This window comes from Zalophus californianus, chromosome 17 (genome assembly GCF_009762305.2).
Source record: "Zalophus californianus isolate mZalCal1 chromosome 17, mZalCal1.pri.v2, whole genome shotgun sequence".
Taxonomy (NCBI): Eukaryota; Metazoa; Chordata; class Mammalia; order Carnivora; family Otariidae; genus Zalophus; species Zalophus californianus.
Genome location: NC_045611.1, coordinates 16,637,720 through 16,656,005, shown reverse-complemented (window position 1 = coordinate 16,656,005; position 18,286 = coordinate 16,637,720). Strand labels below are relative to the sequence as shown.

Below are 18,286 nucleotides of genomic sequence, written 5' to 3'. Positions count from 1 at the left end.
CCATGTTATCTCACTCCAGCTGGAAGGCCATAATGAGCCAGTAGTGTTGCAAGTGTTTGTGGGTAATGACTCTGGTCGAGTGAAACCACATGGATTTTATCAGGCCTGCAGGGTAACTGGGCGAAATACAACTCCCTGTAAAGAAGTGGACATTGAAGGCACTACCGTTATAGAAGTTGGTCTTGATCCAAGCAACAACATGACACTGGCGTAAGTACTTAGTATAAAAAATTTTTCAGTATACATTGCACTTTTGCAGTGGACTCAAAAAAATTTTGGTTTCTAATGTAAAAAAAGAAGATTTTGAGTATTTTATTTAAATGTTTTAAACATTACAAATAGCAGAATGGTGTAATGGATTAAAATGAACTCTTTTGCCCTTTGCCATGGAATTCCCATGATGAAAGGCAAGGAAATAAAAGCCAGGTGGAATGCTGGCTTTTTTGAAAATAATATGGATTTACTTGTTGGAATTAATAAAAGTAATGTTAAAAAATAAAAATTACAAACAATTTGATTTGCTGTCCTAAATTCTGCTTTTCTTTTTTTTTCTAAATTCTGCTTTCTTAGTGTTTGCGTTAGAAACTCTTTGATGGAGGCCATTCATGCTACCTTGACCCATTTTAATGTGAAAAAGCATATTGTTGTTCTAAATTCACCTTCTGTTTCTATTTTCCTATATTAAAAAAGAGTATGTTCTGGGACTATGTTTTTTTCATCTTAGCATTTTCATTGCCCAAAATGTATTAGAAGTATTAATGATTTAAATTTAAAAATTTTTCCCCTTAAACCTTTTGTTAAGGTCCTTTAATCCTAAAGTTAAACCATAACAGCAGCAAACATATTGAAAAGGGGTAGACTTATGTTGTAATTATTTATATTGGATAGCTAATGGCATTTCTCTATTTAGTTTTCAGTGTCCTTTTGAAAACTATTTTGAATAGGTTAGTAAGAGGTTAATTGGAAGGGGAAATTTAGAAAAATATTTAGTAAAGACTTATTTTTTAACTTTTGAAAATTATAAAAATAAATGTATATAGTGGAAGAAAGGAAGGGAGTTACTGATTATAAAAATAGTGCTTATTCATTGTAAGTTGAAAATACAGAACAATGAAGAGTAATAATAAAAAACTAAAAACATATCTCTCAAAAGACAACTTCCCAGAAATAACGGCTATTTTTTTTTTTTTTTTTTGAGAGAGAGAGAGCACACAAACTGGAGGAGAGGCTGCGGGACAGGGAGAAGTAGGTTTCACTCTGAGCAGAGAGACCCATGCAGGGCTCGATCCCAGGGTCCTGGGATCATGACCTGAGCTGAAGGCAGATGCTTAACCAACTGAGCCACCCAGGCGCCCAATAACTACTATTTTGATATATATCTTTCCATCTTTTTTTCTGATAACATTGAAATAATACTGTACCCACTGTTTTGTAACCCTGCTTTCACTTACCAATCAGTATTTTCCTTATAGTAAATCTTATTTTATAGCATATATTTTAATGGCCATATAATGTTCCGTTCTTTTGGAGACAGTTGCTAGTTTTGTAAGTAAAATTAATTCCCGCTATTTTAATATATGAATTAGCTGCAAAAATAGAGGATACATTTATTTTTTTAAAAATGGCAATTGGGGTGCCTGACTGGCTCTTGATCTCAGCGTTGTGAGTTTGAGCCCCACGTTGGGTATAGAGCATACTTTAAAAAAAAATAAATTAAGGGGCACCTGGGTGGCTCAGCCCATTAAGTGTCTGCCTTCGGCTCAGGTCATGATCTCAGGGTCCAGGGATTGAGCCCCGCATTGGGCTTCCTGCTCAGTGGGGAGTCTGCTTCTCCCTCTCCCTCTACCTCTCCCCTGCTCGTTCTCTCTCTCTCTCTCTCTCCAATAAGTAAATAAAATCTTTAAAAGAAAATAAAACAGAAAAAATAAATTAAAATTTAAAAATGTCAAAAGTATCTCTTGTAAACCATTACTTATGTTCAGATTTTGAAATAGCAATTTTACTTTACTATTTTTCCACTATTATTATAAATGAAAAATTGACAAGATTAAGAATTATGAATATTCAGAATTCACCCTTCTGTACTTTTTGAATTTCGAACCTTATGATTGTATTACATTTTCAAAAAATTAATAATTAGCAAAAACATTTTTAAAAGAAACTTATTTGGGGCACCTGGGTGGTTCAGTCAGTTAAGCGTACAACTCTTGATTTCAGCTCAGGTGCTGATCTCAGGGTTGTAAGGTCGAGCCCGTGTCAGGCTCCACACTGCGCATGAAACTTGCTTAAGAAGATTCTCTCTTTCTCCCTCTGCCCCTCCCCCCCTAAAAAAAAGAGACTTATTTGGTTAAGAATATTGTACTATTTATATAACAGAAAATAACCGTTAATGTCTTTTTTTGTGTGTGTTAGGGTGGACTGCGTAGGGATATTGAAATTGAGGAATGCTGATGTTGAAGCCAGAATAGGAATTGCTGGTTCCAAGAAAAAAAGCACTCGTGCCAGATTGGTTTTTAGAGTTAATATCACAAGGAAAGATGGCTCCACTTTGACACTGCAAACACCCTCTTCTCCGATTTTATGTAGTAAGTAAGAAAATATATATTGGATTTTTTTCATCTTCTGTTAATTTGCAGACATCTCTAAATTTCAGATGTATCATATGCTCTAGTTTGTGATCTTGCAAAACTTGAAACATTTTAAAAAGCTGTAGTCAAATTTTCTAGACTAAAAGGTGGATAATATCAAATAATTTTCTAAAGATGTATAGCATTTTGTAGTTCCCTATTATCATCACATACTAATTTTAAAAGTAATTTGAGGGGGCGCCTGGCTGGCTCAGTTGCTCGAGAATGCTACCCTTGATCTCAGGGTCGTGAATTCAAGCCCCCCACATTGGGTGTGGAGCCTACTTAAAAATTTTTTTTTAATTTTGGAAAAAGTACTTTAGGGGCACCTGGGTGTCACAGTTGCTTAAGCTTTCAACTCTTGAAAATCAGCTCAGGTCTTGATCCTCAGGGTCATGAGTTCAAGCCCCACTCTTGGGCTCCATGCTTAAAAAAAAAAAAAAAAGAAAATGTACTCTGAATGGTTTACCTGAAGTAAATTGAAAAGCCAAAGGATTTTTTTGCTGCATCTTTATTGTGTGATAAATTGCTGTGATCCTAAGTCTATTTTCTATTAGAACAGAAGAAACACTAAGGTAAGCAGAACTTTGTAAATATACAGCTGTTGGAGTTCTGATTACAAATTATGGCATTAAATTATAGTGTTGGGAAGTGGGAAATGAAATTTTTATTTTGCTAATCTTGGCATAGAAAGTAAATGTGTGTGTGTGTGCGCGCGTGTGTGTTTAGATTCAATCATGTTGTTGTATGTGCCTCACCATATATTCTGGTTTCCCTGTAAGAAGTATTATTACAAGTAATAAATAGGAAAAATTTTTCCTTTATATGTCACTTAAGAAGATTTTCATTGAGTGTAATTTTCTTTGGCATTGTGTTTTTGTAATTTGTACCTGAATTCAGAAGAGCAGAAGAGACGTAATTCCATTCAGTTGAATTTCCTTTGGGTTGTTTTCTGTATTCTGACCTTGCTACCCCTACAGAACCTTTGTTACTGTATTTTAGTTTTGTCAAATTGTTCATCCTTTGTAAATCTTATTTTTCCCTTTCTTTTGATTCATCTTTGAAATGATTATATAGCCATACTCTAGCTTAGCAAACACCCTAATTTTTTTTTTTAAGTACTAAAATATCTTTCTGATGTCAAGCGAGCTCAGTTGGATTTCTCTGTTTTTCATTATTATGACAAATTTGTGTTGATACTAGTATTTCCTTGGGCTATTTCTGGGTGATGTGCAATTATAAATAGACTGCTTTTACAAATCATAGATTCCATGTCCATTCTATTGCATTTAGATAGGGACAAAATAAACAATCTGTAGATGGTTTATTGAGTTTTAAAGCTTTTCTAATTGGGGTGCTCCAATTCTGGATTTACTAATTCACGGTATGTTCCAACTTGACTCTTAAAGGATGAATTTCCAATTTTAATGGTGTATTTGCAGTTCTTTTTTTAAGTGATCTAATACTTTGAGCATGACCATAGCCACTCTCTGAAGGCCAGAGCCAGGAGATGCTAGATAATTGAGATCATACTGCTTCAGCAGAGACTGCGAATTGGTTGCCAACTTTAATTATTTGTTCTTTCTTTCATTAGTGTGTTCAATCATTTCTTCATTTTCTTTTTCATTAAGCTATTGTTAAAGTATAAATATAACTGGCTAAAGATGGTAGAAAATACAAAAGAACTGGAAAACATAATTTTCTGAAATTTTTCATCTGTAATTATTATCATTTGTTAATTATCACTGTTAATGATAATATTGTCCACATTGCAAAAAAGTGTATCTCTCTGGGAGGTGATGTGTGGGGTAGATTTGATGGCCCTAAGAAGCAATGGAAAGGATATATGGCCAGTGATAAGAGTTAACATGCTTTGAACTCTGACTATGTGCCAGGGATTTTGTTAAACACTATAAGCATTGTATCATTTAGTCCTCTCTGTTACCTCATATGGATTCCATTCTACAGTTGATGAAACTGAGACTTAGAGTTATTTACTCCCTCAAGGTCACATAGCTGGCAAATAGTAAGACCAGGATTCAGAGCCTCTGCTTTTAGCCACTATGCTATATTGTCATTATAATCACTTAAAATTGCAGTGCTAAAACCAAGTTTAAACAATTCATTTCATCCTAGCCAAAGCCTCTGGATGGTTAGGACTATGGTTACAGCAAGAGATTGTTAGTGAACTGTTTCCTCTACCTAGGAGATTTATTTGTGTCATTTAGACTTTTTATGAATTGAGAAAATAGATCTCTGTTCATATTGGGGGATTTTACTTGAATACCTGTATTGTCCCTTCCATTTCCTTTTGTAGAAGTCATTTATTATGGAGGTGTAGGTTATTTATTTTTATTTTTATTTTTATTTTTTTTAAAGATTTTATTTATTTATTTATTTGAGAGAGCGAAAATGAGAGAGAGAGAGAGCACATGAGAGGGGGGAGGGTCAGAGGGAGAAGCAGACTCCCCGCTGAGCAGGGAGCCCGATGCGGGACTCGATCCCGGGACTCCAGGATCATGACCTGAGCCGAAGGCAGTCGCTTAACCAACTGAGCCACCCAGGCGCCCTGGTTATTTATTTTTATTCCTTTAGTTGACTATTTGTCACTTTTCATCTGCTTAGAGAAACTGGATTAGATAAACATGATCAGTACTTTCTTTGAAAGAAAGGGGTACCAAAAATGATGTGGTTTTGCCATTTGTGACAACATAGGTAAATCTACAAGGTTTTATACTAAGTGAAACAAGTCAGAGAAAGACAAATGCTGTATGATTTCACTTATATGTAGCATCTAAAAAAGACAAATGTGAATAAACAAAAAGTAGAATAAGACCTATAAATACAGAGAACAAACTAATGGTAGCCAGGTTGCTGGGGGATGAGCAAAATGGGTGAAGGGGAGTGGAAGATACAGGCTTCCAGTTATGGAATGAAAGAGAATAAAAGGTGCAACACAGGGAATATAGTCAGTGGTATTGTAGTAGCATGGTGACAGATGGTAGCTCTACTCCTGGTGAGCATAGCATAAGGTATAGAGTTGTTGAATCACTATATTGTACACCTGTAACGTAACATTGTGTGTATGTCAGTTATACTCAAAAAAATTATTTTTGAAAGAAGAAAAAATAAAAAAATAAAGGGGTACCTTGACAGTAATAGTTCCCATACTTTTTAAAAAAAAATTTATTGTTATGTTAATCACCATACATTACATCATTAGTTTTTGATGTAGTGTTCCATGATTCATTGTTTGTGCTCCATGCAGAACGTGCCCTCACCAGGCTAACCCGTCCTCCCACCCCCTCCCCTCTAGAACCCTCAGTTTGCCTTTCAGAGTCCATCGTCTCTCATGGTTCGTCTTCCCATACTTCTTTTAATTTGCAAATTATGCAAACTATGATAGTTTTCATAGTTATTTCTTTTTTTAAGATTTTTTATTTATTTATTTGACAGAGCACAAGCAGTTGGAGTAGCAGGGAGAGGGAGAAACAGGCTCCCTGCTGAGCAGGGAGCCCAATGCGGGGCTCCATCCCAGGACCCTGGGATCATGACCTGAGCCGAAGGCAGTTGCTTAACCAACTGAGCCACCTAGGTGTCCCTTTATTTCTTATTAATGTTATTTTTATGGACTTTGATACAAACAGGTTTTTTTCCTTTAAAAAAAACTAGCTTAAAATATTTCTAATAGTAATTTCTATGAATATCAATTACATCTAATCATTTAGGCAAGAATCTAAGCTTCCGTTTTTAAAAATATTTACTTATTTAAGTAATTTCTACCCCCCAACTTGGGGCTTAAAGTTATGACCCTTGAGATCAAGAGTCGCATGCTCTTCTCCCTGAGTCAGCCAACCACCCCTAAGCCTCCTGATCTGTACATTGCTAGTGGATCAGTGATTTGATTTTTTGAAAACCCTATCATTCATTGTATGTAATGAATGTCATCATTCTTTGTTCAGAATATAATTTTAATTTGATCTTCATGGGTTTTCATTAAATATACTACCTAGCAGTCTGTAGATTGATCAATCTTCTGACAACAAGATGAAATCTTTTTAAATTTTTATTACTTTTTAGGGGCATCTGGTGGCTCAGTTGTTAAGCATCTGCATTCGGCTCAGGTCATGATCCCAGCGTCCTGGGATCGAGCCCCACATCAGGCTCACTGCTCCGCGGGAAGCCTGCTTCTCCCTCTCCCACTTCCCCTGCTTGTGTTCCCTCTCTCGCTGGTCTCTCTCTGTCAGATAAATAAATAAAATCTTTTTTTTTTAAATGTTATTACTTTTTAATTACTTTTGTTTAAATATTAAACTAGATGTACAGGAAAAGACATTAACTTCAATATTACTTTTCATAGTATTATTTTATCTATGTCTTATACTCTGTGGTTTATAAAGCACTTTCATGTATGCTGAGGTCTTAGGAAGTTAATAAATGTTTCCCTTGTGATTGGAGTTAGACACATAGGAGTTAGAGAAATTGAGATGATACTGCCAACTTGACTACTGATAAAACTGTTAGAAGGAGGACTTTTTCATCCTAGAGTAGGATACATCCGTCCACCCAGTCAGAGCAGCCTTCTACAATTGCAGGCCTCTTATCAACAGGCACAAACCATCTAAAACGTATGCTTTGTGCATGTAGGCAGTTGCAGAAGAGGGAGGAAGGAAGACTGGGCTAATCATGCCCAAGCCCTGGTTCCAAATCCTCTGTAGTTAAGTCATTCCTCCTCTCTAGTATTAATTGAAAGGAGTTTCCTATTAATAGTAGTACTACATTATCCCATTTGATCTTGACAACAAGTCTGTTATTAATAAAGTAGAAATGATTAGTTTCACTTTAATAAAATAGGGACAAACTGTTGAGAGTAGGAAATGATAGATAAGAGATAATCTGATTTTTTTGTTCATTGTTTTGAGCTGATATCTACTATAAAATATAGGAAAGAATTAATTTTTATCAACTTTAATAGTGTTTATACTTTTTAAGTTGTATAGCTTATAATTAGGGTTTTGGCATATAGGCATTTAATTATCTTAAATTCACATAAAATTATGGTCATGCTTTCTGTCCCATAATAGACAGGTGCTTTTTTTCTTTTGTAATAGTTTACTGAGCTATAATTTGCAAACCATGCAAATGAGCCTTTTAACGTGCACAGTTTTATCATATTCACAAAGTTGTATGACCATCACCATTACCTAATTTTAGAACATTTTTATTGCCACCAAAAAAAGAAACCCTGTACTTCTTAGCAGTCACTCTCCATTCCCCTGTTATCCGAGACCCTGGAAACCACTATTCTATTTTCTGTCTCTATGCATTTGCCTATTCTGGACATTTCGTATAAATGAGATCATACAATAGGGGCACCTGGGTGGCTCAGTTGGTTGAGCAGCTGCCTTCAGCTCAGGTCATGATCTCAGGGTCCTGGTCTCCTTGCTCAGCGGGAAATCTTCTTCTCCCGCTCCCTCTTCCCCTCCCTCTCTCTCTAAATGTGTGTGTGTGTGTGTGTGTGTGTGTGTGTGTGTGTGTGTGTATAGAAGAAGTGGTAAGATTTGAAGTTAGTAGAGCTAGGCAAGATCTGTTTTATAGGAACTTGTGTGTTGAGCTAAAGAATTTGAATTTTAACCTGACCACTTCAGGAAGCGTGAGTCTTGCACTTAGGCTTTAGAGTGTGGGGATATGAGGGAAGAGGAAAAGTAAACATATAAATAATACACAGTGAAACAAAGGGCCCAAAAAATCTTTTTATTTAAAAAATTTAAAATAAGGGCGCCTGGGTGGCTCAGTCGTTAAGCGTCTGCCTTCGGCTCAGGTCATGATCCCGGGTTTCTGGGATCGGGTCCCGCATCGGGCTCCCTGCTCCGCGGGAAGCCTGCTTCTCCCTCTCCCTCTCCCCCTGCTTGTGTTCCTGCTCTCGCTATCTCTCTCTGTCAAATAAATAAATAAAATCTTAAAAATAAATAAATAAATAAATAATTTAAAATAAGAATGTTTGTTCCATTATGGGTTCCTGGTTTATGTTTATTTCCATGAATATAACCTTTATGACAGGTTTGAGTAATTGGAATAGAAAGAGAAGTAAAAAGGAAATAGGTTAGTAAGAAGGGTTAGAATTGGAATGGGAGGTAGAAGGAAACAGGAAGATGAGAGGGAGGTAGAAGAGGAAGAGGGGCCAAAAGGTGATAGAGGTGGAAGGGAGGAGAGGAAACAGACACTTGATCTTCCAACTAGAGACACTCAGTGGAAAGAAGGCCTATTGCCAGAATTCATGTTGTGCTTTATGACATTGAAAAAGAAGGTCTGCTTTTACTTGCTGGTTTAACAATGACCATTGGATCCATTATCTGTTTTTGTTTGTTTGTTTTTGAGGGGATGGAAGAATTTTCCCCTTTTATATTCTTGACCTATTTCTATTTCTCCAGACAATACAGGTATACGTGTTTTGTTTTGGTATATTGTATATATTATTTGGTGATACAATATCAAATTAAGAATATCAATTTTCATACTTTTTTAGTATCTACCCTCCTATGCTAATTTTTAAAATATAACAAAATTAATTACAGCTTTCTTCACAATAATGTATATTGGATTAAATCTGACTGAATTTAACAAGTGTCTACTTCCCTTATTTCTCTGTATCCCACAACTTCAGGAAAAGGATAATATCATTGAACAAACTTCCCTTCTCTTCACAGACATTATTAAAAAGCTTTACTAATTCTTTTGACATGCTGTTATTTTTCAGTATTCAGATATTCATTAATTTTTTTCAACTTTATTTTTGAGCTGCTATTTGAAAAGCATCTAGAAGCACATTGTTTTTATAATACCAGAAAAGTGGCTGCTTTTTTTGTGTTAAAAATTTTAAAACAGTGTGATCACTTTCAAGAGCTGGCTTACTAATTACTTAAGATAAAAATAAAATAGTTAATGCTTAAATAATACTGACTTTAGTTCTGTTTAGTATGGTGTCTGGGCTGTTAGGTAACCATTAAACTTTTTAATAGAAAAGACCTTTTAAGGTCAAAAGTTAAAAGTTCAATTATCTTGAACAGTAACAGACTAGTTCTTTGTGTAATGTAAGTACAGATATATAGAAGATATATACACGTACCTTCAGAGGATCCTCATTTGGCCATCATATGCCCTTAATACATAAAGGGAAAAAATGAGATAGAGAAAAAAAAAAGTTTTGATAAGCATCAGTGGAATGGAATTTCCACATAGTATTTGGAAATGGGGGGAAAGTTTTTATACTTTCCATTCATTTCATTAATACAATATATCCATATAATTTTCACCTCTTATTGTTTTCTAATCAAAATAATATTTACTGGGGCTCCTGGCTGGCTCAGTTAATGGAGCATACAACTCTTGATCTTGGGGTTTTGAGTTCGAGCCCCATGTTGAGTGTAGAGATTACTTAAAAAATCTTTTAAAAAAATTTACTGTGTTTTTCTTGAATATCCTTTAAAAACAGCTATCTAGTTCCAGTGTTACTCTAAAAAGCTATAAATAAGTTCAGTTAATTCTTCATTTAAAAAGGGCATATAAGGGGGCACTTGGGTGGCTCAGTCATTAAGCATCTGCCTTCGGCTCAGGTCATGATCCCAGGGTCCTGGGATCGAGCCCCGCATCGGGCTCCCTGCTCCGTGGGAAGCCTGCTTCTGCCTCTCCCACTCCCCCTGCTTGTGTTCCTTCTCTTGCTGTGTCTCTCTCTGTCAAATAAATAAATAAAATCTTAAAAAAAAAAAAGACCAATTATCTATGAAGTATATGTTAAAAAAAAAGGGGGGGCATATAGGGCACCTGGGTGGCTCAGTTGGTTAAGCGACTGCCTTCAGCTCAGGTCATGATCCTGGAGTCCTGGGATCGAGTCCCGCATCGGGCTCCCTGCTCAGCAGGGAGTCTGCTTCTCCCTCTGACCCTCCCCCCTCTCATGCTCTCTCTCTGTCTCTCATTCTCTCTCTCAAATAAATAAAATCTTTAAAAAAAAAAAAGGACATATAATTGCCAGTATTTGACGACTAACAGTTTCCATTCTCTTCATACTTTAACCCTGTTAATGGGTTCTAACCAGTGTATATGGGTATACATTCACAATTTCTTTTAAACTCTTAGACATTGCTAAAAGTGTCATTTGCCATTTAAATATTTAATAAGGACAGGATACTTGTTTATATCAGTAAGTGAGGCTAAATGCTGCAGTAACAAAAATACTCAGTGGCACTCAACAACAGTTCTATTTGTCCCTCACTTTATGATAATATTGGCTGTGGTTTGGAAGCAGGTCCATTCTCTTTACTCTAGGATCCAGGCTGAAGAAGCTGCCCTTACCTAGGACATTGCCATTTTTGTAGTAGAGGGGAAAAAAGGAAATAGTGGAACCATGTGAGGTTATAAAAGCTTTTCCTTGGAACTGGCATATTATTTCAGTTGACATTTCATTATACAAACAAGTCACATGGCCAGTCCTGATGTGAGTGGAGCAATAATTATAGCCTTTCCACAAGGAAGGACCTAGGAAAAGAGAGGCAGTGAATATTTTGACAATAAAAATTTCCTATATGGTATTACTATAAAGATAAAATTAACTATTTAAATATATAAGTGTCTACGGAGAAAAAAGTTAAACTTTTCCTAAAGTTTAGTGGACTCTTTTATTAATTTAGAAGTTGGTGAGTTATACAGCCAAATTTAAGTTTACCTTTGCAGTGCTTATGTTGTGAGGGTTTACTAAAACAACGGATAGTGTAATCTATGTCAAAGTGCTTAACCTCTTGGGGAGCAGTTTTTTGAGTACTTAAAAGGTATTTATTTGCACCAGCATCTCAGAGAGTATTTTGGTGGAAAACTAGTCCTTAAGTGTCAATAAGGAAGAATGTTTTTGGAGTCAAATATATTGGGGAACCTATATACTGTATTCACTTCTTGGATATTTATAGTGTTTATCAGAATATTAAATACTTGGTGAAATCCTTTTGTTCATTTAGCTTTGCTTTAATCCATTATTTCCCAGATTTACTTGACTTAGGAATCTGTTTTGCTAAGCAATACCTATTAAATTTTCTTAAGGAAATCCTGGCATGAGAAAGTTGGTAGGCTAATTATAATTTATTCATTAGATGTGTGCCCTTGGTATTTACAACTTCTTTGTTTATTTTAGTAGTGGTCACTTAGTCTTTATGCACTAGTTTTTCAGTTATTTTATTTTTTAACCTCATGTTATCCTAGTTCAGGGAGATCCTCTGATAGAAAAAACTATTCTGAATTGGATTCAGTCTGTTTTTAGGTGTTCTTTTGGTAAGGAGCCTCTGAGTCCTGGGTGTAGATCCTTAAAGAAGCCCTCAGTACCACCCAGAGGAGATAGTGCCTCAGAAGTCTAGTAATTGCAAAAGCATAGCTGACATTTTTGAGGTTAGGATTGTGGGACAAGCTTGTTTTTAAACAGAATTTTTTTTAAATATGATTAAGACAGAATTTTTTAAAAAATTATTAAAACTAAATGCACATTTTAAAACTCGTCTATTATTCACATAACAATAAAACAAAGATGGCATATAATAAATTAAAACCCCATCTTAGACATTAATCCATCCCTACAAAATCTTATCAGAGTTATTAAAAATTAATAGGATTTTCCTGGATTTTTCTCTGTTAGGGTGAAAGTTAAGTTGCAGAGTAAAGGAAGTCAAATTTAGGGGTCAAAAAAGACAACTTCTAGAACTGATTTTAGAAAAAAAATAAGTGTTGGTGGTTCTTTTTATGGAATGCTTATGTGTACCCACAGCTCAGCCAGCAGGAGTGCCAGAAATCTTAAAGAAAAGCTTGCATAGCTGTTCGGTGAAAGGAGAGGAAGAAGTATTTTTAATCGGCAAGAACTTTCTGAAAGGAACTAAAGTTATTTTCCAAGAAAATGTTTCTGGTAAGTAGGCATAATATTGGTATGGAGATTGTCACATGTTCTGCTTTGTTATAAAGATATAATAGCTACAGAGTAAAAAAAAAAAGTTTCAAAATTTTAGTAAATTATTGTTTTTATTTCAATCAGATGAAAACTCTTGGAAGTCAGAAGCTGAAATTGACATGGAATTATTTCATCAGGTATAATTTAAGCCTTTTTGTAGTTTAATTATTTACTCTCTGAGAAATTCAGTTTTGTTCTGAAATTTTCCTGAATCAACAGATTAAATTTCTTCTTTATGTGGGATTCATATAAATCATTTAAGTTTCTTTCTTGAATTTCTGTAACTGAAAATTCCACTGATACTAGAAATGACAGTTTTCTATTTTTAAAAGTTAGAAGCATTAGTAAATTATCATTGTTAATAAATGAGACATTTATTTCCTAATATTTGTTTTTTCTGAGGATTTGGATTATCCTAGCCTACTATTTAGTTAAATCAAAGGGAAACTTATTTATTGAGTACCTGCTGTGTCAGGTGTTTTATGTTTGTTACCTTTTCACAGAGGCACTGTTTGTTAAACTTATATTAAAGAGTCTGTATTTGTAGGACCTCACCATAAATTGTTTTCAAAATGACAAGGAAAAAGAGGTTGAAAACAAGTATAAAAAACTGGCTTAAGAATTAGAATGTAGAAAAAAAAATAATTAGAATGTAGAACAAATAGTACCAAATTTACAGAAGTTGAGACTAGCAGGAAAGAAGGACAGATTTATGAACAAATCAGATAGAAGGCATATGCAGAAGAATAGCATATATAGGTATAGATCGTGGAGAAAGAACAGCTTGCAGCAAAGCAGGGACAAACTAATGTGTAAAATACCCAAAGCCTAAAATTTACCATTAAATGCTGATGGGAGTAGAAAAGAGCACATGAAAACAAGCAGAGAGATGGAAGAGGCAAAAATTAGAGACTCGCCAATTTATCAAAAAAGTTTATAATTTTTAGTTTTTAAATTTTTTTATTCCTTTTTATTTTTTAAAAAATAAAATTTAAAATATGTATCCAATAAAATACATTGCCAAACTCAAAGCTGAGGGCACAGTGTTCGCTCATTTCAGATAGAAGCCACAAGTTCAGGTATCTCCTGACCACTCTCAGTTTTGAACAGTTGGCTTCAAATTTAGGGTTTCCCACTCCCCACTTAGATCTGCTAGAATAACTCACAGGACTGAGGAAACACTATATTTAATTTCAGTTTTATTATAGCAAAAGGCCACAAATCAGAACCAGCCAAAAGGAAAGACAGACACATAGAGCAAGGTCTGGGAGGTCCCAAAGGTGAAGCTTCTGTTGTCCTCAGGATGCCTTACATCTCAGCACATCTGTGTGTGACAATATGCAAAGTATTATCAATCAGGAAACTCACCCAAGCCATTGGTGTCCAGAGTTTTTGTTGGGGCTCAGTCACATACTGCTCATGCAGCTCACCTGTAGTCTCCAGTTCCATCAGAGGTTGAAACTGATGGGACATTTGAAAGTCCCCTTCATAAATCACATGTTAGACTGTCCAGTGGCCAAAGCCCCCAGTCAGAGATATTCCTATCAGGCAGGAATTTCTAGGGTCTTAAGAGATTACCTTTCAGGAGCCAAGGACAAAACTAGACCTTAGGGTAAAGTTAATTCTTCACAAAATAGTATCCTATGAAGTGGAGCTTCTTACATACCTAGACAAATGCTATATAGAAAGTTTTCCTCTGGCTTTATGCTACTACATGCTGTGAAAAAGAGATACTAGGACATAACAGTCATTCCTTTGTCACATATACTGTTGGACAATCTCTGTCTTAACTGAAGTTATAGCACTTAATTTGTTACTAACAGTCTTTGTTACCTAAATAAGACAAGTCACTTTTGTGCCCCAGTTTTCTAATCTATAAATTTTTACTAAATTATTTGAGAGGTTCCTTCCAACTCTGACATTTTATGATTTCTTGTATAACTTAATTGATCAGACCATTCCCATTCCCCATGAATCAACAGTGGCTTCCTCTCGAGGACTCCCAGAGGTTAGGGGCAATGTATTATGACTCTTCTGTGTTCCTCATAATATTAAGCACTTAACAGATGTTAGTTCATTTTATTCACTTGGAAGAAAATGAGGACTCTGGGGTCTGAGGTTCCTTATTCTTTTTGAAGGCACTTCAAACCCTGATTTCAACCAGGCTCTCACATGCCTATAGTTTTGGTCCTGACTGAAGCTTAATTTATCCGTGTAATACTTCTATATGTGCCACAAACATGTTTTGTTTTCTGATGAGTTGGTTACATTAATGTAAACTCCTTTGCTAGTAATATTCTGTTACAATTTCTCTTCCTTACCTTATCCTATGACTAGTTCTGGAGACTGAGAAACTTGCCCTGTACATTATATAAAATATTAATTAAGATAGCCCCAACAAATCATAGTCTTAACTTGCTGTTTCATGTAGAACTTAATGTTAAGAAGTCTTTGTTTCTTCTCCTCCTCTTCCTCTTCATCATCTGCCTCCTTCTTCCTCCTCCCCTTCTTCCTCCTCCTCTTCTTCCTCTAACTTTTCCTCTCCCTCTTCCTCTCTCGTTCTTTCCTTCCTTTTTTCCTTCCTTCTTTACCTTTGAGGCATGGGGTAGTTAATATTCTTAAAACACTTTTTTTCAGGGTAGTTATGCCAGCTACAATAGATTAAAGAAGATTAATCATAAAAATAAGACATGGTGGAATGGAAAGGAATTAATGTCCTTATTTGGTGGCTATATCTAGAGGTCCTGGGGTTTTTGCAAGCAAGTATGTATAACAAACTAAAACATAATATGATCTTTCATTAAGTCTGTGGTTCTGCTGTTCATTTTTAAATTTTAATCTTTTTCAGAGAGCTTTCTGTCTTTTTTTTCCTAAGGGACTTTCTGGGAAGTATTTTAAAATGGGATCACAGTGGAGATATAAAGAATCGATCCAACAGATTATATTAAAGGAAAAAAACCAAAAATTAAACATTTAGCGGTGCCTGGCTGGCTCAGTTGGTGGAGCATGTGACTCTTGATCTAAGGATTGTGGGTTTAGCCTCTGTGTGGAGATTACTTAAAAAAATAAAATCTATTTAAAAAAAAATTTAGAGGGAAGGGTACTCAGAAAACAAAAGAAAAGAAATTGTAGTCCATAAAGAAATATCAGGACTATACAGAAAAGCTGAAAGGACCTCTACAATATTAAAAAATGACCAAAAGATGGTGTAGTAGAAAACACCATTTAAAGATAACTTTGCGAATTGCCATTTTCTTACTGTGATAACTATTCATTTCCAACCCCAAAATCAACTCCTCAGGTATTAAAGTTTTTTATTATTTAAAAATTTAAAAGTTGAGGGGTGCCTGGCTGGGTCAGTCAGAGGGGCATGTGAATCTTGATCTTGGGTTTGTGAGTTCAAGCCCCATGTTGTGTGTAAAGATTAAGAATGAATAAAACTTTAAAAACAGACTTAAAAATTGAGATTAATGAAGTCTGAGAAAACAGTTCTTTGTTTAATATCTGTCTCTTCTATTCAAAGCCATAATATGTCTCAGGCACATGTATACCAAATGTGGTAAGCACAGGGTCATTATATCTATTACCATTTTAACAATTTCAGATAAATTCTGTAGGAATTACCTATTAAATATATACAAAAGATATAGATCTTAAAGATCAATCTCTAAGATCTCTTTTACATATATATAGATAATATATAGTCTCTTTCTCTCTATGAATATGTGTATATATACATATAGTCTTAAAGATAAGTTGGTTTTGAAAGCAAGAGTTTTACAACTTGAAATATGGAGGTGATTTAAAAGGAACTAAGAGCTAAAAATGGGTATATTAGATACTAAGAAGCATACAATTTGATTTGAGAATAACTTGTTTTATAAAACATAAAATAGGTATTAGGTATCAAAAATACAGTTGTGTAGATTGTTATTTCTCAATCTTTAGTCTTCTGGGTTCTTTCTATTATATTCTTTAGAGGGAAAGAATAAAAAAATAAGGAGAAGCTTTGGAGTTTTGGAGAAGATGGAATTTTTAGTATAAATATGGAAAGAAAGTTCTTGAAAGAAATGCCAAAAGAGATCCTCAGAATTTTTGGGAACATCTAGACTAAACAAAGGCTTGAGAGTTTAGAGGTTATATATTTTCAAATGATTTTATTAGGAATTTTGTTTTGTTATGTGTCTCTAATTATTTATATGTATATATATCCCCAACTGAAAAATGAATGTGGCAGTGATAAATTATCGTTTAGGAGAATGAAAAATATCTAGCACCATTCCTTATAAGTTCTAAAAAAGATTATCTGCTGAGAAGAAGAAAATTGTTATTTTGATTCCAAGCAGATTTTTCTAAGAAATTAAAATTAAGATTGCTTCTATTTTTACCCTAGAGAACATTGAACCTGCTCCAAGGACCTCCCAGCCCTTTGTATATTTTACCTGTATTGTGCTCCTAGCTTAATGGTAGTTAATTTCTCTTAATTTATTAAAATAGTATATAAAAACAACTTTGTATCACTATTCATAATTTACTTAGTTTTTAATTCAAATCACTTATAGAATTTCTAGATTCAGATTGAGGGAGTACAAAGTAGTATCAAAATAGGTTCATTTGGTTTTTTAAAGGTTTCATATTAGGTTTATTTAACTATGCTCTCCAATGCAAGTGGAATAAAAGCTTTTAAATAAAATATGCATCAGACTTTTAGATACTAAATCTGTTGCTGATTACCAAGAAACAAGATTTTATTCAGAAGAATAATTTCAATTACAGAATTTGCCAAATAATTTTAAGACTGGGAGGATACTTCACAAGTCTATCCATTCAGCTGTCTCTTTAACTGTAGGTAGGACTGCTTTGTGACATGGTTACAGTGCTTAAACAAAAGAGTAATGTTAAGAGTAGACAGGATTTTAAAACTGTTTATTAGAAGTTGGATCAGTGCAAATGCATTTTTTGATGACTTCATGTGCATTTGAATATGTGCTTTCAGATTTTTGTTCCCCAATATCTATGAATATACATATGTATACATGTTTTTTCATCTGCCTTAAAAAGTGATTTTTTTTTTTTTTGAGATGGCTAACTTGCCTTAGGAGGCATAATGCCATAAATCAGAAGCTGTTTCTTTATTTATAATGTGACTATTTCAGAGAGTGTTTTAAACCGGCTTAGAAACAAATTTAAGTTCACAAAAATTGAAACCTTGACCTTGGTCCCACTTGTCACTTGTTCTGTCAGCTGAGTCCACCAACTGTAGTCTAGCTAAATAAAAAATGTCATCAGACTCATGCCATCCTCGTTTGTCAACATTGGCCTCCTGCTTGTCGCATCCTCAGTAGAAAAACATAATCACTGCCCCTTAATATTCCTTCCCATTACTGTAATATACTAGGGAAGAAGAGCAAAACTCATATGTGGTTCATGGTATCCTCCAAGAAGATGGAGTCCCCTTGAGTGAGTGCTGATGAAGCATTTATGAACTTTTTGCTTATGAGGATGATTCTGCCACTATCCCGACAAAAAAATAACTTTGCTAGAGTTCGGGTATACTGAACTCTATTTGACTTTAAATGAGAATTAAAGTGGTTAGGAAGCAGTTGTGAACTGCATTGCGAAGTACATCTCACAATTAATGTTTTACAAAACATATAACTGACATTGTGCTTGGTGGACA

General features: G+C 34.7%; 1 protein-coding gene across 8 annotated transcripts in view; it reads left to right on the top strand.

The window, feature by feature from the left end:
* The window catches only part of NFAT5 (nuclear factor of activated T cells 5), a 114,902-nt gene that overhangs the window by 75,398 nt on the left and 21,218 nt on the right, over positions 1–18,286 (top strand). For all 8 annotated transcript variants that reach the window (XM_027617074.2, XM_027617073.2, XM_027617075.2 and 5 more), the window contains 4 exons: positions 20–210; positions 2,413–2,585; positions 12,430–12,564; positions 12,691–12,743. In XM_027617074.2, coding sequence (XP_027472875.2) covers positions 20–210; positions 2,413–2,585; positions 12,430–12,564; positions 12,691–12,743 — 552 coding nt within the window. The remainder of the gene's footprint in view (positions 1–19; positions 211–2,412; positions 2,586–12,429; positions 12,565–12,690; positions 12,744–18,286) is intronic.